A 27,252-nucleotide genomic window follows, 5' to 3' on the forward strand; every position below is an offset into this window, starting at 1 on the left:
GGCATCAGCCAGAGCAAGGAAGTGGCAGATGCGCTTCAGCCAAGCCAAGAATCAGGAGATCCGCATAAACAGGCAGATGAATTGCATTTGGGAGGATCAGCAGCTGGAGAGGGCTGCAGGGAAATGAGTCAGAGGTGGGAACAGGTCTTTTCCCTTGTCTCTCTCCTTCTCCCCGTGATTTCCTTTCCTTCCTTAAGCAGGCGTCCCAGTGTCACAGCTGTCCAGTGAGAGACAGCTGGCAGGCAGGCTCAGACATGGCTGTTAGGGCTGGCAGGCCAATGTTGATTTGCTTCTTGCCCACAATTTAGTACCTCAGAGACGTACATTTCTCTTCTTTTAGGCGGAACCAGCCAGCTTTAGGCACTTCCCGCACCCACCAGCCGGTACAAGAAATCATCGTGGGCTCTTCCCTCCCCTTGGCAGAGAAGCCGCTGGTCGCTCCCGACAACAGGTGAGTTTTAGCAGCCACCCCGAAGGCGCTGGCGTGAGCACACACAGCGCAGGCGTGCACGTAGGCCTGTGAGGTCTGGGCTTAGTCTAGAGCTCTGACTGCCCCATCCGCCATCCCCTGGGGCCGACCTCCTGTTTGCAGGGTTGTGTCATTAAAGAGAAGTCTGCAGAAGCCGATGCTGCAGGAATGGCACATCAGAACGGAGGAAACAAAAATCTTTGTGATAAATCTGCTTTAATCCTTCCCTTTTCTCTGCCTTGTCGCCCAAGCCTAGGCCGGTGTCAGTACATTAAGGATTGTTAATGGGTGCTACGGCTGTAGGCGCGTTCTAAAACCCTGAGAGCAATGGAGGCCTCTTAGAAAACAGAGGTGAAGGGGTGAAGTAAGGCTAAAGCTCATCCAGAAGGCCGTGCTTCGGAGCTCTGGCTCAGAAACCTCTTCCTCTCTGTTAACAGGCAGAGAAGGAATGTTAATGTACTCTGGAAAAATAATGATACGAACGTCTAAGGTCAAAGGTCAAATATATGGCTCAGTTTTGACTGGTTCTCGATTCCAGTGATGATCGTGGGTGCAGACTGAAGTGAGATTTTCAGTCCTGGGTAACCTCCTCTCCAGGAAGAGGACACTTGGGCCTGTGGTTATGTGTGATGGTGGACATCATCGCATCAGCACCGATCCAGGGAGTCTGCCTGTTGTAAGGCAGCAAGTTAACTCAGATGAACAGCTTTTTGACTTGGTGTTCTGAAGGGTATACAAGGAAAAGATGAACTAATAACGTGATAAAAATGCAGAGTATTGAACAAAAGTAGGTCTGCTTTGGTGGTGCGTTCTCTCAGCGTGCGTGTGCTGAAGGCACCAAAAGGCAGCACCCGGCTGCGTTCCTGGGCGTGCCTGCGAGCTCACGTGTTTGCTTCAAGGCTGCACTGTGAAGAGACAGTAGCAAAACCTGGATTTATGGTCAAGAGTTATTCTGGATGCTCCAGTATTTGGATGCTCAGTGAGAGATGCCTAAAGGGGCCTGGCTCTTCAGAGGCAGACGAGAAAATGTAATATCCTGAAGGTACCTGAGAACCACTCATCACTTCCAAATATCACAATCAATGCTTTATTTTTATTTATTTTTTTTTTTTACTTATGGTGCTGCTCTGCACTGGAAACTATACACTGAGATTTTGTGGCTGTTTTCTTTTTCCTTTTCTAGACTTCCAGGCGACCACATGCAGCGCCAGGGGATCTGCAGCACTCACTCCATTTCCCACCACTTCCCTTCTGTGCTGCAGCGGGGGCTGTCAATACTTCCACAGCTAAAAAGAAGTGCCCGGCACCTCAAGTCAGTCAACAGCCTGCCGGCAGGGTGAGGCCATATTTCATTCTGAAAATAATGTAATTGTAGGGACAGCTTTATAACACTGCTTTAGTACTACAGCTCCCAGAACTGTATACTGCAGGCAACATGCCTTCCAAAGGGTGATCAGCTTTTTATTAAGCTCTCCTTTCAAACTTCCCCTTAATTTTCAAGACATTGACTTACTGGTCTAATGCCCAGTTCTTGATCACAGTGAGGAAAAATGTGGAGACTTTTTTAGTATAAAACCTCTGCATGCATCATTTTCTCCCTCCACATAGACTATCTGTTATGTAGAGAGGCAGGCAGCCACCTGGTTAACACCAAGAACTCGGGAATATTTTCACACAGCCTTCCAAGTTTTCCTCTTCATCTACAGCTGCAAAGTAGCAAAAAACCTCCTTTATTTATTTTTACCATTCCTCCTGCTAAGTCACACTGTCAGGTTCAGAGAATGAGAGCTTTTTGGAGTAGCCAGACATGATCTTGGTACATACACAGTTTCTTTCAGGTGCGATTTGGACTTCTGTCCTAGAAAAACATGATGTAATTGGTTTTGTGTTAGGAGTTCCACGGGACTGGGGTGTTTTGGAATGGGGCTGTGACCACTGCCTGGCAGACACTGGCCGAATAGCTCCCTCCTGCATTTGCTCTGTATTGTGATGGGCACGATCCTTTCTCCAAGAATTTGCTGGCACTTTCTACTTAATGCTCCCTGCTGCCAAAACAGCCAGATCAGTCACAGGCTATGCAGACATGACGCAGAGCTCAGAGCCAGAGCACGCGGCGTTTGCGGAATTTATTCTCTAGAGGTGCCTTTTGCTCCTCAGGGCCCTGGGCCTGTTTGCATTTCATCCTGAAGGAGGACTAGACCTCCACTACAAATGGGAGAGAAGCGTTTTGAACCACATCTTGTGTAATTGATGCCAAATGATGTTACTGTCGGGAGACTCTTTGGGATGCTTTGGAACTTGCTTGCCAGCGGAGGGAGCGCAGCAGTGCCGTGGGGTTCCGTCTGCTGGGGATCAGAACCCTGCACGGTTACAAGCAGTACCCGGCTCACAGTGCTGTATATACCTATGGGGGTGACGCTCCCAAGCAGCTGCCGGTTGCTTTGCAAATTAAAAGAAAGGGTTTTAGCACAGAAATCTTTTCATGAACAAAAGTGCATGCACCGAGTTACGGAACTGTTGTAGAAGTGTGTGTCTTACGAGGTGTAAAGAGCCGTCAAACCATGGTTGGTTCAATGCGCTCGGTGGCTGGTTTTGCATAACCTATTTAACCTGGTTAAAATGTTTTCACAGGAGGAGAGGAGTGAAATAAAAGGACCAAATACAGTAAAATACGTGACCAATATATCTTCCATCAACAACACCGGTCTGATACCAACACCACCTCCACCCCAGCAAAAAAGTGGAAAAACAGTGAGAACTGGGGTGACCAGAGGGAGACAATTGCGTCCCGTCGCTGTACCCAGTGAGGCAGAGGTACCTCCAAGGATGGTAAGTTAGCTCTCTCTACTTCTCTGTTTATGGACAGGTATATAATCTTCCCTGTTGGTGTATTTGCCTAATGTTTAGCACATAAATCTTTTCATGAACAAAAGTGCATGCACCGAGTTACGGAACTGTTGTAGAAGTGTGTGTCTTACGAGGTGTAAAGAGCCGTCAAACCATGGTTGGTTCAATGCGCTCGGTGGCTGGTTTTGCATAACCTATTTAACCTTGTTAAAATGTTTTCACAGGAGGAGAGGAGTGAAATAAAAGGACCAAATACAGTAAAATACGTGACCAATATATCTTCCATCATTAACACCGGTCTGATACCAACACCACCTCCACCCCAGCAAAAAAGTGGAAAAACAGTGAGAACTGGGGTGACCAGAGGGAGACAATTGCGTCCCGTCGCTGTACCCAGTGAGGCAGAGGTACCTCCAAGGATGGTAAGTCAGCTCTCTCTACTTCTCTGTTTATGGACAGGTATATAATCTTCCTTGTTGGTGTATTTGCCTAATGTTGAAAGACGTGTTTACCTAGTTTGCATAAATATTCACCAAATTTTTGAAAGAAATAAAATTCATAACTAAAATATATATATTATAAATATATATATAAAGTTAATATATAGAATATATATAATGTAAGTGCCACCCATCTCTCTATATACTAAAACATTTGGTGTTTTTCATCAGCTGGGGGAAAAAAGGGTGCTTGAGCAGAAAAACCATGGGAACTCTTACTTAAAGCCTTCTGGTTTAGTCGATCCGATCCTGTCTGTGACCATATCTGGTACCATAACTTCAGAGGGATATAGGAAATGCCTTGAGGGTGTGAAAACTTCATCTGTTATACTACATCTCCAGCCAGTTTTGACTCCTGTAAAAGGGAATTGTAGGAACCCTGGATTAGGGGGGACCATACGGGTCACGGTTCCTGCAATTTTGGGCAATTAGATGCAGTGGATTTTCAGTTTGAAACATTTTCCTCCCCTTCTGCATGTTACAAAGCACTTTCCAATTTAAGCAGCCCAAGGCTCATCTTAAAAGACTGGAAGCCTCAAGTGTACGCCACACGTACATGCTCTTTGTGTTCACCTTTTGTTAGAGTTGGAAGCTGAATGCATTTTTTGTGTCTTTCCTGCTGCAGAATTCTGGAGTAGTCTTCAGGTCCGGGGTACACAGCGGCCCATGTATCACCATGGCCTTTCTGGGAAGAAATCTGCATTTATTGGGCAAGGATGCTGATAAGAGGAGTGAAATCACAGTCTATCAGCAGCACTGTGGAGGAGAAAACCTTTGTGTCTACAAAGGCAACCTATTGGAAGGAGGTGAGGGTGAAGAGTCAAAGAATTCATATCAATTCTGGTGACATCATGTATTTTTTTTTTGCTAAAAAGTTGGTGTGGTATCAAAATTACTTCAGCTGAGCTCAGTCAAGGTATATGCATCCAGGGATTTCTATACCATCTACCTCCACACTAAATCTGGATCTACTGTTTCATGATTGAAAGTGAGGTTAGAATGACTTCTGCAAATTATGGTGGAAGAAACTTAGAGAACTAATTTAGCAAAATACTGTAGCTTAGGTTAATTTCATATAGAGCTGTGTGGTTAATAAAGTAGTAGTAGGAGCAGATTGTCCTTAAATAGGGGTTATCTGTTTCTGGCTTTACACAGTACATCGGTGCATGTTGCTTATTACTCCAGAAGGAAAAGTAGATAAGGGGAGCCCAACTCCCATCTCTCTGACGTGAGTGCAATTCCATAGCACCAGTGGAAGGTGAATTGTGTTCTGGGAACCTGGGAAGAGGCAATGGCTGGGACATTGTCACTTGTGAGGAGGAGTGATTCCACCGATGACCCCCTCATTCCAGCTCACAGAACCCCTGTGCTGGCGTTTTCAGCGGGCGTGGGAAGATGGTGCAGAGCTCCCTGCGCTCCCGCTCGTCCCCGAGGCTGTGGGAGCACCGCGGCGTGCCCGCGGATCAGCTCACGGGGCTGCTGGGCTGGCTCCCCGCTGTGTCCTCTGTGCCTGCCCCTCTTGTCCCCAGCCCCACTCACAGGCCTGAGGGAGTGACCGGTGTAGAGGGGGTACAACCCCGTCCCCCCGGCAGGGAGCAGGGTGGCCGCCTCGGTGCCCTCCCGCCTGGATGCCAAGCAGTGCCTTGCAGAGCAGCTGGAACGGCTCCAGAAGCAGCATCTTTCCGGTGCCCGGTGTTCCCTGAGCCCAGCCGCATCCGTGCGGGCCCAGAGCCGCTGGTGCTGAGCTGTGCTCATCTGGAGCCTCGGCTGCCCCTGCCAGGTGTGTCCCACTGCGGGGGCTCTGACATGCTGCTGCCCTGCACCGGGTGGGCCCGTGCCAGGAATCCTAAACCTCCTGTGCACGATGCCCACTCCTGTAAGGCACGGGCGGAGTTAATTTTGTGGAGATGGGAGGCTCTGCTCTCTGTTCTGCTGTGGCTGTGAGCGCCCAAACGGAGTGGCTTGTCACAGGGGTGTCCAGCTTGGCACTCTGGGGTTGGAGAGAGACGCGGCTGTTGTGTGGGGAGGAGGTGGGGTATTACCGACTAATTAATGTACCCGAGAACCAGAGTGCCTGACCTCAGAGGGCTGGGTGCTCTGGTGGTGATGCAGGTGAGATACGACGATTGCAACAGCCTGGCAGCAAAGCATAACCTCTCTTCTTTGAATCCCTTCTGTGACCGCAGAGACCTTTCAGTTCATCTCAAGGAGGCACCGAGGTTTCCCCTTCAGCCTCACCTTTATTCTCAACGGGCTGACAGTGGACAGATTGAGCTGCTGCTGTGAGTACAGACACCGGAGGCCCTCCACGGTGGGAGGCAGACATGGATACTTCAGATTTGTCAGTGTGGAGGGAGCATCTCCCTGCTACAGGTATGGAGACGAGTGTGCTTTGCTCACAAGGACCTCGCAGCCCAGTAGTTTGAATTTATCCCTTGTTTCCTCTTTGGTCATCTTTCTGGCACCCTGCAGCTCTTCCTCATCCCTGAGCAGAGCGGTGGCCAGGGGGTGCCACACTTACACCCCTTGCCTGCCTCTCGTGAAAGTGCTGGTGAAATAAGTACGCAGAGCGCTGCTGACTTAACTGTCGTTTTGGGCGTTTTCTTTGTGATTGTGAGAACGGGGTAATTTATTTTTAAACAGCAGTTTTGGGGGAGGGAAAGATTTTAAGACACCCTTGTCTGTGAAGAAAACATGGTTTTCCAGAGACTTGTGGTTAGCTACGGTGAAAGTTCTGGTTTCAATGTCACCCTCTGCTTGCAGAATTGCATCGACACACTCCATAGAGCACAGTGTCCCGACCCTCGTGGGTGGTGTAGGGTGGCTCTCCGTGTCTGCGGGTAACGTGAAATCAGGAGCAGGAGCCCTGGTCTCTCAGATGAGCCTCCCAACCATGAGACAGAGGCTGCCACTCCTCTTTATACAAGAGGAGCAGTCTCACAGGTCACTCAAAATGCTTTGTTTTCCAACTGTTTGGGTTTCTGTTGGGTAGGAAAACCAGAACAGAAAGTGAAAAGAATTCAGTTTCAATCTGCCTCTTGCCCCGCCATTATTAGACCGAGCCGACAAATTAAAAACCAAAACGAGAGTTATCACTGTACTGGGTGTTGCAGCAGGATCAGGATCCAGCACGGGTCTGCCTTGGCACTTGCCTGCCCTTCTCAGTGGTTGTATCTTCACAGATCATTGTTGGCGTAGCTTGGAATGAATGGACACTTTGATCATTTTGATTTTAGTCAGTTTATACTTCAACCGTCACCTTTAAGTGGGGACAGTGTCACTCTCCTTCAAGGAAGAACTGTACCTGTGGTCGTGGAGCTCTTGAGAACTTCAGGGTGCTTCTCCAAGGGAGTGGTTATCAGTAACCGTGGGGTCTGAGTGGCAACACAGAGGCAGATGGGTACCCGGTTTCAGTGCTGATAATGAGCTGAACAGCTGACTGCCTGCTGCCCTTCCATTGTTCACACCAAGAAAAACATGATACCTTCCCATTCTCCTTGTTGTTTTATAGGTGCATTATTGCAATGGGCCTGGACAACAAGCCAGTGCCTCCCAAGAAAAAGATGGAGGAGGACCGTGAGGAAAATCCTGTGGGTTCCGGGGCAGATGGAGTGTGCATTGGAGATGGAGTGTGCATTGAGCCAGGTAAAGAGCAGCATTGAACAGAAAGATTCAGTGTTAGTGATCTCACCATGTGTGGAAGCAAATGTCCAAACTATGGAGGACAAAAAGAGAAGCAGGGGATGAAAAACGGGAGAGTAGGATTCTGTGGGTCTGGGATTGCGGGCCTCGGCCTTTGCCTGGGGCTTCCTCTCTGAGGACACCTGGTGCGAGGAGTGTGGCGATGCCTGTGTCTGGGTGATAAAGTCAGTGGGGCTTCTTTGGGCCAAGCACCAGGACGAGAGGGTTTTGCCGGAGCCAAGGAAGTGAGTAAGGAAGGTCTGAGAGGCTGCAACAGGAGCCTGAGGGCGATGGGAAAGCAGGAGGGAAGTGGGGCACAGCGCAGGGACAGCCGTGAGGGGGGAGAATGGCAGCAGGCGAGGACAGGTAGAGCAGGAGGAGGGACCGGGGTGGGTGTGGGCAGGGAGACGGCCAGTCTGAGGGGAGCTCCAGTGCGGGGGAGTGGAGAGAAGATGGCGGCTGCAGGGGCAGGCCGTGGGCAAGGTGCTGCTGCCTGCTCCGAGGTGGGTGGCAGGGGAGGACGGACTGGGGAGGGGGGAGGCTCAGTGCTGGGCGCAGGAGGGGAGGGAAGGTGGGAAGAGCACGTAGCAGCCAAAGGTCAGCAAGATGCAGCGCTAGCTGAAGTGTTCTGGTCTCCTCTCCTCTGTTGCCAGGGGCCGTGCAGGGCTCTGTTCCCTAAGGCTCTTTCCCGCCCCCTCTCCACCACAGTGCCCCAGGCACCGCTCAGGGGACACCTGCCCCAACCTCCAGGTCCTGGCTTGTCTGAGCCTTTGTTCCTCTGCCCCAGGCCTACCAGCCCTCCTTTCGTGCCTCCTCTGCTCCGACCCCCCCGGACCATCGTCCTTTCCCCTTACTGACCGCTCCCCTTGCCTGTTGTAGCTAGCTGACCTTCCCCCTCTGCTTGAGGCCCACCTCCTTTCTGTCGGCAGATTTAAAAAGAAAGACCGGAGAGAGGCTGCCCTTGCTGAAAGTCTGCCCGAGGGGCGTTTCTTGTGGCAGGCCAATGCAATATTTCTGGTATCAAACGGTGCGTGGCAGCTCCACCTGCACGCCCAGGATGTGCCACCTCGGGCCGGTCCCTGTTGCTGTCGGGGACTCTGCCTGCCCCCGCGGGAGAGGCGGTGGGCTCAGCTCTTATGATAAAGGCTTCTTCAGAGTGAGTCAGATTTAGAGAGGGATCTAAATTCCTACTTCCTATTCCTATTTTTACTTTCATAATTCTGCAGTGCTGCTGCTACTCAGCTTCCTCATTAGTCCCCCTGGATCTGTGTTTGGCATTAATCAAGCCTTTTTCCTTCAGCAGGGGGGCACCTTTCTGACAGTTGCCTAAGGAGGCCTCACTTCCAACAATGCAGTTGGAATCGCAAGTGATTTTGAACACAGAAAAAAAAAAATCTCCTTATTCCCTTAATTCTCATTGTCTGGGTAACCGTTTATCTGCCTAATTGGTTCTGCATCAGGTACTCTTGATTTCTGTCCCTGGCATCTGTCCCTTCAGTATTTTAAAAGCACCGATCGAAAGAAGAAGGGGTGGGCAATAAAATGGGAAAGGTGAGAAGTGATGGCCACGAGGGACAGACAGCTGGTGTGTCAGCGGTGGCAGCTCTCCGGCACAGTTGGGTTTGTTGCCTCTCTGCTGCACGCGCAGTGAGCTGGTGGTGGCAGAGGAATTACTGAATTTCACAGGGAAATCACTGACATCGCTACGCGCTGGTGCCTGGGGTTGCAGCCGCTGCAGCTTGGCTGGGCAGGGGAGGATTCTGTAATGCGTACGCGTGGGGCCAGTCTTTACTACAGATGTGAGCAGAGCTGTCTGTCAGCTACTACAGCTTGTCAGGCTCGTGGCCTGGGACGGAATCCAGACCGTGTTGGGGTGAAAATGGCAATTCTGTTGTCAGCTTCATTTGTCTGAGGATTTCACCTGGGAGCTGAAGGAGGTACCAGAGCAGTGCCATGACAGAATGTTCCTCCGCAGCACCCTTTGGCTGGATTGATTTAATTCATTCAGTTTGTAAGCCACTTCTTTGCTGATTAGCCACGTCAATCCACATGTGTCTTTTTTTGTGCTGCAGTAGATTACCTTTCTCCAGCTTTCTCTGTTGCTTGCATTTTTTATTCGTTGCAAGAGGATTTTCTCCTGTCATAAGAGACTGTCTTGCATTTTATTTCCGAGTTTGCCCAGTTCTCGTTTTTTCTACTCCTGTCAGTGGCTAATCGTTCTGATTGTTGTTTTTAATGTATTGATCATACTTGATGCATCATTCAGTAGCTTTACTGCATTTTTGCTATGCTATTTATGAGGAATACGATGCTTTTTTATGATAATGTGCTCTTATTCTTCCTGTCGGTGGTCGTAGATTCTCTCATGGCGTTAAAAAGACTGAGCAAATGCAAAGGCAAAAGGAGATTGATGAAGTTAAGCTCTGCCTGCTTAAATAGAACTTTATTAGTTGTGAATTCCGTCTCACCGTATGATTCTTGTATTTTAGAGTATGATGAAGATATTGAAGCAGAAGAGAGACAGATTGATGGTCAAACGAATGGAACATCAGAGTCACCCTCAGGTGATAAAAAACCCGACTTGGACATTGCAGAGGAGAGTGAAACCGCATCAGAGAAGGCATTGGAGGTCTCTGACAGTGAGAAGGATGAAGATGATGGATACTCTGACAGTGACTTCCAGGACGATGAACAAGGTTAGTTTATTTCATACTGAGGCTTAGAGAAGTTGACCTGATGCATGTTTTACATTTTGTGCATGTTTTACATCTTGTACGTGCCTGGTACATGTGTTAAGGGGAAAACACAGGAAAACACATGCAATTCCTTCTGAACTGGAAAAAGGTAGCTGTTTTATCTGTGGTTAATTCGACCATCCATCACTGAAATACGGCAAAACCCACGGGCAGTGTAAGGGTGTGGCAGCTCACAGCAGACTTTGCTGAACTATTGAGGTGCAGAAATGGAGATGGAGCCAGTTGGCAAATTAGCTCTAAATACTTGGGCAGATCAGCACTTTGTGTCAGCGGTCACTGACGTCCGAGACCACTGACACCTTCTGAGGATACGCCCTTTTATCTGAGAAGCCCCCGGCACACCCGATGTGCCTCCTGGTGGTTTAGCAGTGCTGTCTTTAATGGCCCTGAGCAGCCAGAACCTCGGCGGCGTCCCCTGGCGCACCGCTGGCCCGTGCTGGCCGAGGGAGGAGATGCCGTCAGCTCAGCTCTCCCTGCTGCCTGCGTGGGATTATCTTCATCAATAATCCCATGGAAAACTCGCAGGCAATTTCTCATGTCTTCAGTGAACAGCAGCATTCCATTCACCATGTCGTGAGTAAGTCGGAACTGATCTGCCTTTTCCTTGTGGCAGTGTTTTAGTTCTCTCTTAACTTTTCTCCTCTATGGCTTTGTTAGATCCTGAGCTGACTTCTGTGCCTCTCGCTTGTCATCATGTACCAGGATTTCTCCATTTCCTGCTCTTTCAAAATCAATTACTTCATATTCCTTACATTTGACCGTCCTAATGTGCAAACCGTTTCTCGAGTTAAATGGAAACATTACTTTCACATTTGTATTTCTAGGTGAATTAAGCAATGGTAATATTAAGCAATACAGCTCTTTGTGAAAAGGTTGCAGCTGCAAGAAAGATCCAGTCTTTTTATAGAAAGTAAAAAGTCCACCAGAAATTCCAGTTAGGTTTGAAACATCCTTGCTTATAAACGCATTGCAGCGATCAAAAAGAATCTTAATTTTTGTTCTCTCATGATAATCAGAAATAGCTTGTGATTCAGGAATAATCAGTACAATTAAGCATTCTTTTCTGCTTGTTAGTGCATGGCATTATGAACTTCTCTGTGACTTCACTCAGCTGCCTCTCAAGCTCTAGCAGTGTGTGATGATCATTCATTCCTCTTTCCTATTTGTTCATTTTTGATATTTCCCCCTTTGTAATGAAATCTTGCTACTTTTTTTTTCCCCACCACTGAACAGAAGAGGTGGAGAGAAGGGATGAAAAAGATGTGGGTTTCTCCCAACTGAGATGTAATAATAAATTTATGAAAAATAAGTATTAATTGGTAATTTTGAGGGCAAGAAGAGCTTTCTGCTTGAATGAAGGACTCTCTGGAAATACTATAGGTGGAAATATTTCAAGCAACATTAGCAGCAACTACTAGTTCCATTTTTTTAGGCGATTGGTAAAGTGCCTAATAGCTCTCCACAGTGGAAGATGTTTCTGGATATTCATGATTGAAAACGTTTTTCTTTAATTCCACACCACTGTTTTTAGTTATGCCTTTTTGCACATCCTTAAGCTGGTCTTTTCCGTTCTTCGTATTTACAAATTCTCCAAGACAACATGACCCCATTTCATTGTTGCTAGCTTCAGCTTTCATCTGCTTGTGTGCTGAAATTCCACATGCTCTGTACATTTATTGTGCTTTGAGATCATCTGCCGAGCCTTGCACCTGTAGTTTTTTCAAAGAAGAACTCGCTTCAACTTAAGCATGTGTGTGTCAGAGTTGGTAGACCAGGATTTTGGATAGCAAGCTTTTGGGCATGGATGCTATGTTTCTGTGTTTCAGCAATCAGTACACGAATCCTCTTGTGAGCTCTGAGTGCTGCTTTGGCAGAAATAACACGCTAATAGTAATGGGATCTGGATCTTTATGAGTACGTGCTGTGGACAGATTTTGTCTCACCTTAGTTCAGCATATCATGACACGTGTTCAAGAGGGTCTGAAGCTGTTGGGCCCCTTGGGTCAGTTCAGCCAGCATACAGAGCTGAGAATGAAATCCAGATAGCCGAGGTGCCACAGATGTGACTTTTGCATCCAATATTATGAGTTGGACATAAATAAAGAGCGTGTAAGAGGGACCTTGGCATTCAAATCCCTGTGGACCATAAGCCAGTGAGTGAATTGGGGAGAATGGCTGACAGTTCCCCTGGTGCAGTGTGTAATCTGCACGTTGGAGTGGTTCTGTCTCTGAACTGTTTGTACTCCTGTCAGCGCCTGGGAGCGATGGTGTTTCCCGGGACTCTAAACGTACCTCCCGTCAGAACAGAGGCGCGAGTCCGGGGCAGGCTGGAGGTGCCAGAGTCGTTGCCAGGCGGTGGCTGCCTAGTCGTTTGTGCCTCAGGTCCGTGGCAGCAGATGCTGGAGGCCGAACCTCCACCGCCCGTGGCCCCGCGCGCTGCTCTGCTGCCCGTGGCTGTGGAATGAGCGTGCGCCTCCGCGGCTTCTCAGGGCGAGGCAGCATCCTCACAGCACCGCTGCAGCGAGCTGGCAGGGGGCGAGGGCTCCGCACCTCCCCCTTTGCTAATTCTAAGGAAAATTGCGGAGTTTTATTGATTTGCTGGTCTGGCCCTATACAGGGCAGTCCACTGATTTAGAATGGCAGTTCCCATTCAAACACAGCTTCTTTGTTCTTGTTTTAATTAATTAATGGGAGTCGTTGACATATTTTAGGGAATTTTTAGCTTCCATGTTTGAGGTTTTTTTAAAAGCAGTCCTGCAAAGTTATTGTAATGCACTGCAGATGAGTTGGATATTTTAAAATATTACCAAAAATTGCAGCGAGCCTTTCTGAGGCTGAAGCAGATGAAGAAGAAAAGACAAACCCAGAAGATCTAACAGCGAGGGAAGACGCTGGAACTCTTGATGAAGATACAACATCAGTACAGCGTCAGGTTCCTGAAGTTCCTGGGGAGCTCAAACAGGCTGTGGCAGTAGCAAGTCTGCTCGAGGAAGACAAGGAAAGGGATGCAAGCAGTAGGGGGGACAATGGGGAGGATCTCAGGCCATCGGAAAGCAGCGTGTTGGAAGCAGCTGACAGCGATGAGGAGGGTCCTGACAGTGACGAGGGGAGCGGTGAGTACAGACCCTCTGCCCGGCTGTGGGTGACCAGTGCACGCCAGGGTGCCTGTCTGCCTTCACAGCAGGTCCTGGCGCAGCACGGGGGAGGCAGTTCTGGGCTGTTTCCAGGCTGCTAGAATACTCTCTTGGCTGTGAGCTAAACACCCACCCAGAACGTGGCCTTGCCTTATTGTTTCTTTTCTAGTGTTTCCAGCGTAAGGCTTTGACCGTTGTTTTTCACTCCAGTAGCTGGGTTTCGCATGTCATGCAATTATTATGAAATCCAAACGTGATTGATTACCTGTAGGAGAGTCTGTATGCCAGGTTGGGGGAATCTGTTGATAATGATCCAAAAAGAAACCAAAAATTACTGTGTGAATCACAGTGCAGCAGATGAAGATCAAAACTGTGTCAGTTGATCCATGGTTGTGTTGCTTCACTGTGTCGTGGATTTTTTGGGGAGGAGCAAATCAAATGGTTGTGCGAGGCCTCATTTTTACTGTTGATAAAATGGGCATCTTGCAGTTTCATCCTTACCTGTATGGGTAAGGGGCAATTAATAAAAGGTTGGCCACAAGAGCAAGGCTTTGCCTTATTGTATCTGGAAGGGGAAAAAATGTAAGCCCTTGCTTTGCGATGTCATCCAGGTCACAGGGGAATGTCCTGGGTGCTGTTAAATCAGGCAGCATAAAAGAACAGCTGTCTGCACTGGTGCTGGCGTACAGGAGAGCCACAGGCCATGGTAGATGAAATTTTCAGTTGTCTCTTTGTGTGCTGGATTTGCAGTGGAATGCAGAATGCATTCCCTTTATTTTAACAGAAGGCTTTGGTTCTGTTTCTGTTGCTTTCAGTTCACTGCAGTGCATCTAAGATAGTCTTGTGTGGCATAAACAATTGGAATGCTGCTGCTTAGTGCTCTGCAAGGCAGTTGCTGCTGGGTTACTTTGACTGTCTTGTGCGTTGCTTTTGTTTTGGTTTGCATTCAGAATTGAGACAGTAAAGACAGTAACGTGCTGTTCATTGAATAATGCTGAAGCCTCCAAAGATGTTTGGCTCCGGAACCCCTCTCTTGTGTGAAAGAAACTTCAGTTTAGGCACTTTCACCACTAGGCTCTTCAACACTAGAGTTGAGCAAGGACTACTGAAGAAGAACCTTACAAACCTAGAGGACAGAATGTTATGCTGTATCAATGGAATGTGTCAAGCTAGTGATCTGGTCCTGAGCTGGCCTAAGAAAAGAGTGTTGTTCTTTATTAGCACGATTCCTGTGTGCTTACATCCAACACACACGGTTTCATGGCTCTAGGCTTGAACAGAGATCCTCTATCCAATCCAGACAGATAGTCCGAATGGTAAGTAGGTAACGGCGTTTGATCCTTAGTCCAGTCCTGTTCACCTCTGCTGCCAGGAGACTACCTGAGATTCAGGGATGGTGCAGGTCAAGGAAGGACAAGAAAAACCATTGAATCCTAAAAATGATAGATAGGAACGACCTCCTAATTTGCATAGTGATTTGTCCCCGTCTACCTGGGGGTTATCTAGGTAAATTCTATAGCAAGGAAAGAATTGTCAAGAAACAGAGTGTAGAGCAATGAAAGAATTGGCTCTCAGTCCATTCTTGAGCCTCCAAGGGTCATTCTCAGGGTGGTGTTGAGAGGAGGATGATAGGCACTGTTCTGTTTTGTCCTGCTGAGACCCATCTGACAGGGTTTTTCCTAACCGGTGCTGTCATTAGCAGTGCAGAACTAATTTATTGGAGAAAATTGTATACGCTGAAGAAAGCAAAAGGTGCAGAGTGCTCCTCTGGGGTGGTTCAGATGTAGGCTGAGTCCAGGCAGATCACGACGGGTGGTGTGACAGGGTCTGTCAGAAGCGTGGAAGTACCTGGGGTGGGCTCCTGCTGCGCATTTTCTGATCTCGCTGCACTCTTTGTGACAAGGAGATATTGCCAGTCCCAAGAGAGAGAATTATTGTCAGCGGTGTTTGTCACCCTGCCCTAGGCTCGGTGTTTCGAAAGACTGCCAGTTCTGTTTTGTCAGATGTATGACTTGACTGTGAAGTATCACAAGCATTGCATTTACAGAGCAGAAAATACTTCTCCACTTATTTTTAGATAAGTGTAGGTCTTCACACACTGAAGTTGGGGAACTGAGGAACCATCAGAACTGTAGTTGGGAGCTTAACATAGACCTTTTTTTTAAGAAAAAGTATTGATAGAACAGTAACAAATTTATGTCTATAAAACAATATTGTTGCTCCCATGTTGAACCCCCCTTCAGACCGCCTGACAAAAGCAATCTCACCGTTGTGAAAATGTTGTGGAAGACTGCTGCTCTACGGTTCAGTAGATGCCCCTGCATGAATTTTCCCTTGGATTTTTCGTGGTTGTCTCCATCTGGTTTTAATCTACCTGAATTATTGCTGGTGAAGATTGACATGGCTCCAATCGGGTCTGCCCTAACATTTCAAATTTTAAACCAAGCTGAGGCAGCTGGATGAGTTCTGCTCCCCTTTCGCTTTTTAATGGCTTCTCTTTCCGGCTTCCTCTTTTGTAACTTTGTGGTAGTTCTTGAAGATTGCAGTCCAGTCCGGGTGAAAACAGCAACGGCAGCTGGACATGGTGATCACATGAATTCCGAACCTGATGACTCCTGTCCAGATGTGGAAGAAGAGGTCGTATCAAGTGGGGAGTATGATGCCAGTGAAGGTGAGGTTGGCTGTTGAGCAGGGATGAAATCTAATTAATCTGAAGTCTTTTTCTAGAAGTGCTTGCCCTTTCCCTTTCCTTTCTAGTCTATCAAACGCTACGTCTGCTCTTTCCTAACTCGTATAAAATTTGGTGTTGACTCGCTGGCTTCTGTAGTCATGTGTAGTTAACCTGTATCACAGTAAATAACTGCTTTGTTGGTAGCTGTAATGGTCCTAGGTAAAGAATGCAGGCCATGAAAAACTGGCTGCCAGTCAAGAAAACAGCTGTGGAAGGCAGGAGCCTAGCAAGTTTCCCTTTGCTTGCAGGGAGTTTGGGGGCTCCTGGGGAGGCAAATGTCCAGGACAGGCAGGGTGGGACTGGCAGATGAGGAGGGAAGCTGAGCTGCAGCCTCCATCTCCGTGCTGTGCCCCGTTTGTCTCCCAAGCTCATCCCCCGGTGAGCAGTTGGCCTAATCGGCAGTGAGCTTGGTCTTGGTTCCCTCCAAGAACCTTTCTGGTCCCTGCACCCTGAGCCGTTCATTGCTGGGAGCCGTCCTGGAAGGTCACCTTAAGCTTCTACTCCCCAGCAGCAGTGAGTCTGAAAAGCGAAGAAACCCACAGGTTAAAACTGACTTCAGTCTGCACTGCTGCTCTTCCTTTTCCTTCTGCCATCCTCTAAGGGTCTAGCAGCTGGCAGGAACAGGCCATCTCTATTGTTTTTAAATTGCTAGTTGTGCACGTTCTTTACTTTGGCACATGAATCCAGGGTGTTCTAAGTTTGTTTTTCTGGTCAGCTGGGAGCCTTTTGACCTCCTTCCTCTATGTAGCCTAAGAGCACACTCTTGTAAGGTGTGTTGTCTTTCATCTGGAGAGTGTATACAGGAGGCTGGAGGTTCCTTCTCGTCTCTGGGGATAGTTCAGAGGGCAGGCAGAGCTGTCAGAGTTGAAAGATGGTCATGCGTCGGCATTTTGGCTTAAACTAGTTATGCCAGGCGTCAGAACAGCAGCACTAGAAATGTAGTCAGAGCAAAGGTGCATGATGAGAAGTAGCACAGCAAGCTTTCTTCTTGTCACCATGCTGATGTCCCCTCATTGCTTGGGAGAGGTAGCCTCTTTAATAATAACCCTGTAAAACAGCCTTAACACTAACACAATTCTCAATTAAACTATTGTTTTTATTATTTTTTAATAGCACCAGATGGAACATTCTTGGCAGAAGGAACAAGAACACTTGATGTGCAGGAAGCAGAAGAAAAAGTGTCACAAGAAGGGCAGAGGGTAGAGGAAACTCAAGCACTTGAGGAGGCAGATTTTATTGAAGAGGAAGGAGAATTTTGCACCAAAGAGGCAGGAGAAGAAGTAGAATGGGTGGGAGATTTGCTGCCGCAGGAGGAAATCCTGGCTGTGCTGCAGGCAGAGGGTCAGCTTGTGGTGGAGGAATCTGCTCCTGAAGAGAGTGCCATGGCAGAAGGACATCCTAAAAGACAGGTGACAGGGAAAGGAAGGGAGCTTGGCACAGAGCTGGCACGTGGGGAACAGGATGTTCTGGAGGAGGGGATGGAGAGCGAGGCAGATCTCGAAGAGCAGGAAACTGGGGAAGAGGAGCTGTCAGGGGGAGGGGATAACCTTGGCCGGGAGGAAGGCAGAATGCAGCCCGAGGGGCTGGGGGGAGCTGAGGACCTCTCTGAGAGTGATGACGAGGACACTGAGATAGAAGAGTCAGAGGGTGAGGAGAAGCTGGAGGAGGGAGAACTTGAAGAGAAAGACGTGAGAGGTGCTGTGTCTGCAGGAGACGAGAACCTGGAGGAGGGAGAACGTGGGAAAGTTGTGGGGAGTGCTGTGTCTGAGAGAGAGGAAAACCTGGATAAGGGAGAATTTGAAGCAAAAGATATGGGCAGTGCAGTGTCTGAGGGAGAGGAGAACATGGAGGAGGAAGAATTTGAGAAAGAGCTGGGGACTGCTCTCTTTGAGGGAGAGAAGGAACTAGAGGAGGGAGAACTTGAAGAGAAAGATGTGAGAAATGTTGTGTCTGCAGGAGAGGAGAACTTGGAGATGGAAGAATTTGACGTGAAAGATATAGGGAGTACTGTGTCTGAGGGAGAGGAGAAGCTGGAAGAGAGAAAATTTGAAGTGAAAGACATGGGCAGTGCTGTCTGTGCAGGAGAGGAGAATGCGGAGGAGGGAGAATTTGAAGGGAAAGACAAGGGGAGTGATGTGTTTGAGGGAGAGGAGAAGCTGGATAACAGAGAATTAGAAGATAAAGACATGGGCAGTGCTGTGTCTGCAGGAGAGGAGAAGCTGGAGGAGGGAGAATATGACATGAAAGATATTGGGAGTGCTGTGTCTGAGGGACAGGAGGAGCTGGAGGAGGCAGAATTCGAAGGGAAAGACATGGTCAGTGCTGTGTCTGACGGAGAGGAGAAGCTGGAGGAGGAAGAATTTGAGAAAGACGTGGGGACTGCTCACTTTGAGGGAGAGAAGGACTTAGAGGAGGGAGAACTTGAAGAGAAAGACGTGAGAGGTGTTGTGCCTGCAGGAGAGGAGAAGCTGAAGGAGGGAGAATTTGAGGAGAAACACATGGGGAGTGCTGTGTCTGACGGAGAGGAGAACCTGGAAGAGGGAGAATTTAAAGGGAAAGACATGGGGAGTGCAGTGTTTGAGGGAGAGGAGAAGCTTGAAAAGGGAGAATTTGAAGATAAAGACATGGGCAGTGCTGTGTCTGCGGGTGAGGGGGACCTGAAGGAGGAAGAATCTGAAGTGAAAGACATGGGCAGTGCTGTGTGTGCAGGAGAGGAGAACCTGGAGGAGGGAGAATTTGAAGGGAAAGACATGGGGAGTGATGTGTCTGAGAGAGAGGAGAAGCTGGAGGAGGGAAAATTTGGGAAAGACGTGGGCAGTGCTGTGTTTGAGGGACAGGGGGACCTAGAGGAGGGAGAACTTGAAGAGAAAGACGTGAGAGGTGTTGTGTCTGCAGGAGAGAAGAAGCTGAAGGAGGGAGAATTTGAAGATAAAGGAATGGGCAGAGCTGTGTCTGCGGGTGAGGGGGACCTAAAGGAGGAAGAATCTGAAGTTGTAGACATGGGCAGTTCAGTGTCTGAGGGACAGGAGAATCTGGAGGAAGCAGAATTCGAAGGGAAAGACATGGTCAGTGCGGTGTCTCAGGGAGAGGGTGACATGGAGGAGGAAGAATCTGTAGTGAAAGACATGGTGGGTGCTGTGTCTGAGGGAGAGGAGAACCTGGAAGAAGGAGAATTTGAAGGGAAAGTCATGGGGAGTGATGTGTTTGAGGGAGAGGGGGAACTTCAGGAGGTAGAATTTGAAGTGAAAGTTATGAGGACTGCTGTGTGTGAGGGAGACGAGAACCTGGAAGAGGGAGAATTTGAAGGGAAAATAATGGGGAGTGCTGTGTTTGATGGAGAGGAGAAGCTTGAAGAGGGAGAATTTGATGATAAAGACATGGGCAGTGCTGTGTCTGCGGGTGAGGGGGACCTGAAGGAGGAAGAATCTGAAGTGAAAGACATGGGCAGTGCTGTGTGTGCAGGAGAGGAGAACCTGGAGGAGGGAGAATTTGAAGGGAAAGACATGGGGAGTGATGTGTCTGAGGGAGAGGAGAAGCTGGAGAAGGAAGAACTTGGGAAAGATTTGGGGAGTACTGTCTGTGAGGGAGAGGAGAATCTGGAGGAGGAAGAATTTGAAGGAGAAGTGATGGGCAGTGCTGTGTCTGCGAGAGAGGGGGACCTAAAGGAGGAAGAATGTGAAGTTGTAGACACGGGCAGTTCAGTGTCTGAGGGACAGGAGAATCTGGAGGAGGCAGAATTCGAAGGGAAAGACATGGTCAGTGCTGTGTCAGAGGGAGAGGGTGACATGGAGGAGGAAGAATCTGTAGTGAAAGACATGGGGAGTGATGTGTCTGAGGGAGAGTGGGATCTTCAGGAGGTAGAATTTGAAGTGAAATACATGGGGAGTGCTTTGTCTGAGGGAGAGGAGAACCTGGAAGAAGGAGAATTTGAAGGAAAAGTCATGGGAAGTGCTGTGTCTGAGGGAGAGGAGAACATGGAGGAGGGAGAATTTGAAGGGAAAGACATGGGGAGTGATGTGTCTGAGAGAGAGGAGAAGCTGGAGGAGGGAGAATTTGGGAAAGACGTGGGCACTGCTGTGTCAGAGGGACAGGAGAACGTGGAGGAGGAAGAATTTGAGAAAGACATGGGGACTGCTCTCTTTGAGGGAGAGAAGGACCTAGAGGAGGGAGAACTTGAAGAGAAAGACGTGAGAGGTGTTGTGCCTGCAGGAGAGAAGCTGAAGGAGGGAGAATTTGAGGAGAAACACATGGGAAGTGCTGTGTCTGAGGGAGAGGAGAACCTGGAGGAGGGAGAATTTAAAGGGAAAGACATGGGGAGTGATGTGTCTGAGGGAGAGGAGAACCTGGAAGAGGGAGAATTTGAAGGGAAAATAATGGGGAGTGCTGTGTTTGATGGGGAGGAGAAGCTTGAAAAGGGAGAATTTGAAGATAAAGACATGGGCAGTGCTGTGTCTGCGGGTGAGGGGGACCTGAAGGAGGAAGAATCTGAAGTGAAAGACATGCGCAGTGCTGTGTGTGCAGGAGAAGAGAACCTAGAGGAGGGAGAATTTGAAGGGAAAGACATGGGGAGTGATGTGTCTGAGGGAGAGGAGAAGCTGGAGAAGGAAGAACTTGGGGAAGATTTGGGGAGTACTCTGTGTGAGGGAGAGGAGAAGCTGGAGGAGGAAGAATTTGAAGGAGAAGTGATGGGCAGTGCTGTGTCTGCGAGAGAGGGGGACCTAAAGGAGGAAGAATGTGAAGTTGTAGACATGGGCAGTTCAGTGTCTGAGGGACAGGAGAATCTGGAGGAGGCAGAATTCGAAGGGAAAGACATGGTCAGTGCGGTGTCTCAGGGAGAGGGTGACATGGAGGAGGAAGAATCTGTAGTGAAAGACATGGGCAGTGCTGTGTCTGAGGGAGAGGAGAACCTGGAGGAGGAAGAATTTGAGAAAGACATGGGGACTGCTCTCTTTGAGGGAGAGAAGGACCTAGAGGAGGGAGAACTTGAAGAGAAAGACGTGAGAGGTGTTGTGTCTGCTGGAGAGGAGAACGTGGAGGAGGGAGAATATGACATGAAAGATATGGGGAGTGCTGTGTCTGAAGGAGAGGAGAAGGTGGAAAAGGGCGAATTTGAAGGGAAAGTCATGGGCAGTGCTGTGTCTACAAGAGATGGCGACATGGAGGAGGAGGAATCTGTAGTGAAAGACATGGGCAGTGCTAAGTCTGAGGGAAAAGAGCAGCTTGAAAAGGGAGAATTTGAAGATAAAGACATGGACAGTGCTGTGTCTGTGGGTGAGGGGGACCTGAAGGAGGAAGGATTAGAAGTGAAAGACGTGGGCAGTGCTGTGTTTGAGGTACAGGAGGAACTAGAGGAGCGAGAACTAGAAGAGAAAGACGTGAGAGGTGTTGTGTCTGCAGGAGAGGAGAAGCTGGAGGAGGGAGAATTTGGGAAAGACATGGGGAGTGCTGTGTCTGAGGGACAGGAGGAGCTGCAGGAGGCACAGTTCGAAGGGAGAGACATGGTCAGTGCTGTGTCTCAGGGAGAGGGTGACATGGAGATGGAAGAATCTGTAGTGATAGACGTGGGGAGTGCTGTGTCTGAGCAAGAGGAGAACCTGGAAGAGAGAAAATTTGAAGTGAAAGACATGGGGAGTGCTGTGTCTCAAAGAGAAGAAAAGCTTGAAAAGGGAGAATTTGAAGGCAAAGTCATGGGGAGTGCTGTCTTTGAGGGAGAGGAGAAGCTGGAAAACAGAGAATTTGAAGATAAAGACATGGGCAGTATTGTGTCTGCAGGAGAGGAGAAGCTGGAGGAGGGAAAATTTGCGAAAGACATGGGCAGTGATACGTCTGAGGTAGAGCAGGACCTAGAGGAGGGAAAACTAGAAGAGAAACATCTGACATGTGTTGTTTCTGCAGGAGAGGAGAGGCTGGAGGAGGGAGAATCTGAAGTGAAAGACATGGGCAGTGCTGTTTGTGCAGGAGAGGAGAACCTGGAGGAGGGAGAATTTGAAGGGAAAGACATGGGGAGTGATGTGTCTGAGAGAGAGGAGAAGCTGGAGGAGGGAGAATTTGGGAAAGACATTGGGAGTGCTGTGTCTGAGGGACAGGAGAAGGTGGAAAAGGGCAAATTTGAAGGGAAAGTCATGGGCAGTGCTGTGTCTACAAGAGATGGCGACATGGAGGAGGAGGAATCTGTAGTGAAAGACATGGGCAGTGCTGTGTCTGAGGGAGAGGAGAAGCTTGAAAAGGGAGAATTTGAAGATAAAGACATGGGCAGTGCTGTGTCTACAAGAGATGGGAACATGGAGGAGGAGGAATCTGTAGTGAAAGACATGGGCAGTGCTCTGTCTGAGGGAAAAGAGCAGCTTGAAAAGGGAGAATTTGAAGATAAAGACATAGACAGTGCTGTGTCTGTGGGTGAGGGGGACCTGAAGGAGGAAGAATTAGAAGTGAATGACATGGGCAGTGCTGTGTTTGAGGGACAGGGGGACCTAGAGGAGGGAGAACTAGAAGAGAAAAACGTGAGAGGTGTTGTGTCTGCTGGAGAGGAGAACGTGGACGAGGGAGAATTTGAAGGGAATGACATGGGGAGTGATGTGTCTGAGAGAGAGGAGAAGCTGGAGGAGGGAAAATTTGGGAAAGACATGGGGAGTGCTGTGTCTGAGGGACAGGAGGAGCTGCAGGAGGCACAGTTCGAAGGGAGAGACATGGTCAGTGCTGTGTCTCAGGGAGAGGGTGACATGGAGATGGAAGAATCTGTAGTGATAGACATGGGGAGTGCTGTGTCTGAGCAAGAGGAGAACCTGGAAGAGAGAAAATTTGAAGTGAAAGACATGGGGAGTGCTGTGTCTGAAAGAGAAGAAAAGCTTGAAAAGGGAGAATTTGAAGGCAAAGTCATGGGGAGTGCTGTGTTTGAGGGAGAGGAGAAGCTGGGAAAGAGAGAATTTGAAGATATAGACATGGGGAGTGTTCTGTCTGAAGGAGAGGCGAAGCTGGAGGAGAGAGAATTTGAAGGCAAAGACGTGACTGGTGTTATGTCTGAGGCAGAGGAGAAGCTGGAGGAGGGAGAATTTGAAGGGAAAGATGTGGGCAGTGCTGTGTCTGAGGGAGAGCGGGACCCAGAGGAGGGAGCATTTGTAGGGATAGACTTAGTACCGATTGAGCTTTCTGATGAAGAGGAGGACATGCAGGACAGAGGTTTCAGAAGGCAGTTCATGTTGGGTGGAGCCCCTGAGGGAGAGGAGGAGGGAGCAAGGGAATTTTTTCCGGGAAGGACGTTGTGATGATTCTGGTGTCGGGGGGAGATGACCATGCAGATGGAGTATGTTCAGGGAAGGATGTTGTGGCTGGTGCTGTGTCTGAGAGAGAGGAGGACCTGGAGGAGGGAGGATTTGAAGGGAAAGAGGTTGTGGTAGGAGCTCTGTCTGAGTGAGAGGACACAGAAGAGGGAGAATTTGTGGGGGAGAGCTGTGTGGAGCAACGTCCTTTGGAGAGCAGCCGATGGCAGAAACATCCCTGAGCCAGAGCCGAGGGGGAGCCGAGGCCAGAGCGGGCGGGGTGAAAGCTGAGGGGGATCAGCCAGACCTCTGTGACAACAGGGGAGAGGGGGGTAGTGCAGGGAGAGCTGCTGAGAACACGAGCACAGTAAGGACAGTCCCCTGGAGGCAACCCAGATGCCCTGGGAGCTGCTGGCAGGGCCAGAGGAGCAGCAGCCCCGTGAGGTGAGTCCTGCGTGGGTCAGCTGCTGCCCCGCGCCCGGTCGAGTCCCCGGGCTCGTCCCTGCCAGAGGCAGCGGGTGCAGCACTTGGTCCCGTTCCTTACACTTCCCTTAAGTATCTGCTACTGGCCACTGGGTAGGGGATGGTAAATCCCTTGGAGTGGCAGCTTCTACCCCCTTCCCTGTTCCCAAAATCTCCTTGCAAATGCCTTAGTTCTGGTGCTACGCTGGCGGCCCCTCAGCCCCTCGCCCCTTGCGGAGCAGCTCCCGCCACCCAGCAGTGCAGCCCCAGGTCAAGGGCAGCACCGGCTCCTCTGCTTGCTCTGGCAGCTGCTCTTAGTAAATCTCTTACAGTGGTGTATCAGTAGCTCAAAGCTTAGCGTGTTTTTTGTAAAGCTAATGTTTTTCTCGTCGTTTTGTAGGATGTTAGAAGCCCAGACGCGGTTGTCGCGCCCTCAGTACAGGCCCAGGATGGGGAAGAAACTCTCCCCTAAGCTTCTTCTGCTGCTGCCTCAGTGCTCTGTCCCGCAACATTTACACAAAATGCTGCATATTTGTGCCGGTCGGGAGCAGCTTCTCGGTGTGGAGCAGACAACTGAAATGAGCCAACCCACGAACCATCACTCCCTCGTGCTCATGAAGACCATAACTGCAAGGATTATTCCACAGCTGTCAGGCTCGCTTTCCTAAAACACAGGAATGTTGGACTGGCTGAACCTCCCTTCCTTCCCTGGGCACCGCTTGCTTCTGCCGGCTGTTGGGTGGGGGGGTGAGGGTAGATGTGCTTTCTGTGCTTGTGTTGTTGTGGAATAAGAGGTTTCACGTTTGTGTCCATCCGTGTCTGCGTGCTGACTGCATTGTTCTGTCCGTCATCTGCGTCTCGTCTGCGGACGTTTTGCTGAGAGCCGGGGCTGTCTTCGCTGCAGCGCAGGGCCCCGGCACACGTTGGTGCTTTGCTTCCGACGAGCGCATCGGGGGCAGCTCAGCAGAGATGGGGGACGGCCGGTCCCGGGGGCGGCAGTGCCCTTGCCCGGGGGTCTTTAGGTTGGGGGCTGCCTCCACCCCACGCTGCAGGCAAGCGACCCTCGGGCGTGTGCCGGAGGGCTGTGCTCTCCTCGGGGACCCGGGCGTGTCGCTGGCCACACTCCAGGGACCGCCCGGGACTTGGAATCGTTGAGAGCTCTTAAATCCGAACAACTCCGGTTCACATTTATAAATGGTTCAAGCCCAGCCTTTTGCTTCTGCTGGGCTCAGGCGGGAATAGCTCCCCGGGCCCACGGAGTCAGTGCGGGCTCTGCAGGAGGGGTGGTCGGTGTAAAGGGTTCCAGCCCAGCGCTGGCTGTGATCTCCGCTGCCGGAGCCCCCCCAGCTCTCGCGCAGCCCCGGGGCCCCCGCGAGACCCCTCCAGCCCCTGGCACCTGGCAGGCGTTGCTCGGTGGCTGCAGGATGCTCTGCCCCGGCACGGCGGGGCCGTCACCGTGTGTGCAGGTTGGGCAACGGGGCTGAAACGAGCGGGATTTTGGGTGGATTTGACACGAAGTCACTGAGGATCAGTCTACATGGGAGAGGAACTTTCAATGTGATCAAGTAATCGATGTTTGTTCCCTCCTGTGCTGAAGACGGTTGCATTTGTGTTTTCAGTCCAGAGTTTATCTCTGCTTTCTAACTGAATATTTGTGCTGCTGACGCCGTGTCACACAGATCCCCTGCAAAGCAAATGCCTCTGGCTTGTGGGCATGACTGTGCGGAAGCCGCTGGCCAGTGCACGTGGGTGATGCAGTTCAGGGGCCACGGGTGACCGGTGGCAGAGGGGGGAGCACAGGACTCTGCCTTGGCAGGGAGTCCCCGGGAGGGTCAGGATTAAAGCTGAGGCTGCGCTTAGGCAGGCCCCGAGCTGCACTGGCTCATCTGAGCAGCTTCACTGAGCGCAGGAAGAATATGCTCGAGGTGGGAGGGTTGATTCCCCCGGTGCAGGCCAGTGCCGGAGCCATCTGCACGGCCTCTGCGCGCGCTCAGACAATCCTCTCGCTCTACAAACCGGGAGAGGGGTCCCAGCTCCAGCCGGGCTACGTGCTGTGCCCGGGAGCCGCAGCCCCCCAGGAGCCCCGAGTGGCCCCTTCCCATGTCCCCAGGGCTGCGGCTGAGCCCCGGTCCTTCCCTTCCAGGGCCCAGGGCTTTTTGGGGGTAGAGACACCTTTAGAGAACCCCGGCACTGGGAGCGTGCTGGAGGGGCTGGAGGGGCGGGTGGGTTGGCAGCGGCAGCAGACAGCTTCACTAGTGCCGCTCGGCCTTGGGGGAGAGCAGGCGAGTGGGGAACCACGAGGCAGCCGATCTGCTGAGGCGCTCGGGCTGCAGGAGACCCGGAGCACCAGGCAAGGCCCAGATGGACGGTGCAGTAGTGGCTGGAGGGAACTGGAAAGCTGACAATTCCTTATTTAAAGTACTTATATGGCACTTGTGCATACGAATTTAGCAATTTGGGAAATCAATCCTTTGTTTAGGAACGGATTGACTCATACAAGTTCTTGTATTGCTCTAAAAACCACATTTCAAATACTCTGGTTTTATATAGAGATCGGGAAAAAAAAAGATCAGATTTCCCAAGAACACTCCACAATTTCTGAGCTCATACTGTATTGGTGAAATCATGTTTTCTCTCATGCTTCCTTCTGACAGCCACATTTACAGGATGGATACAGGCAGAAACCACCCGGACTCCACCCTGAGAGCTCACCCCTCTGCCATACCAGACGGTTTCCCCCCGCTCACGTATTCACCTTTTTCCTCCCTTTTGGACACGCTGGCAATGCCACGGGCAGCTGCTTGGCACAGCGCAGCTGCAGGGCGATGTGAGCCTGACTCATGCCTTGGACACTGTGCGTTGAAGGACAACAAAAGCCCTGTAAGAGTTAACAGAAGAACACACTACTCCCATTACTGTAGTAACTCAAGGTGCTGGGGGGGTGTCCTGGGGGCTCTGGAGGTAGGGCTGCCCGGTGCCCGTGCCCAGGGAGTCTGTCTCCTTCCCCCTCCCCTCCCCAGCTCTCACTTTACTCCTGGGCCGGCCCTGGCCAGGCCCAGCTCCAGCTGGCCAGGAGCACACACACAACCCCCCGGGCATCCAGCGGGCAGGAGAAACCCCAACACCTGCCCAAGGGCCTCACTCCTCACGGGTGACCCCAGTACTGACCTCAGCCGGGCCCCAGCTGGAGCAGAGGCTGCACCTCCAGAGACCAACATGGCCGCCCGACAGCCCTGTGCCCAGCACTGCAGCTCCCAGCATGCCCCGGGAACCAACATGGCCGCCCGGCAGCCCCGTGCCCAGCACTGCAGCTCCCAGCATGCCCCGGGGCGCCGGTTCCCGCGGTCTGACCCTGCGGGGACACCGTCCCCCGGCCCGGCCCCGCCCCCCAGCCCCATGGCCGCCTCCCCGGGCTG

General features: G+C 50.4%; 1 protein-coding gene across 1 annotated transcript in view; it reads left to right on the forward strand.

The window, feature by feature from the left end:
- LOC141971176 (uncharacterized) overlaps positions 1–27,252 on the forward strand; it is a 34,752-nt gene that overhangs the window by 1,031 nt on the left and 6,469 nt on the right. The window contains exons 2-8 of the mRNA XM_074928338.1: positions 341–451; positions 1,653–1,805; positions 7,328–7,461; positions 9,987–10,193; positions 13,073–13,366; positions 15,918–16,058; positions 17,232–17,765. Of these exons, the coding sequence (XP_074784439.1) occupies positions 341–451; positions 1,653–1,805; positions 7,328–7,461; positions 9,987–10,193; positions 13,073–13,366; positions 15,918–16,058; positions 17,232–17,765 (1,574 nt within the window). The remainder of the gene's footprint in view (positions 1–340; positions 452–1,652; positions 1,806–7,327; positions 7,462–9,986; positions 10,194–13,072; positions 13,367–15,917; positions 16,059–17,231; positions 17,766–27,252) is intronic.

The sequence above is a fragment of the Athene noctua genome, chromosome 28 (genome assembly GCF_965140245.1).
Source record: "Athene noctua chromosome 28, bAthNoc1.hap1.1, whole genome shotgun sequence".
Lineage (NCBI taxonomy): Eukaryota > Metazoa > Chordata > Aves > Strigiformes > Strigidae > Athene > Athene noctua.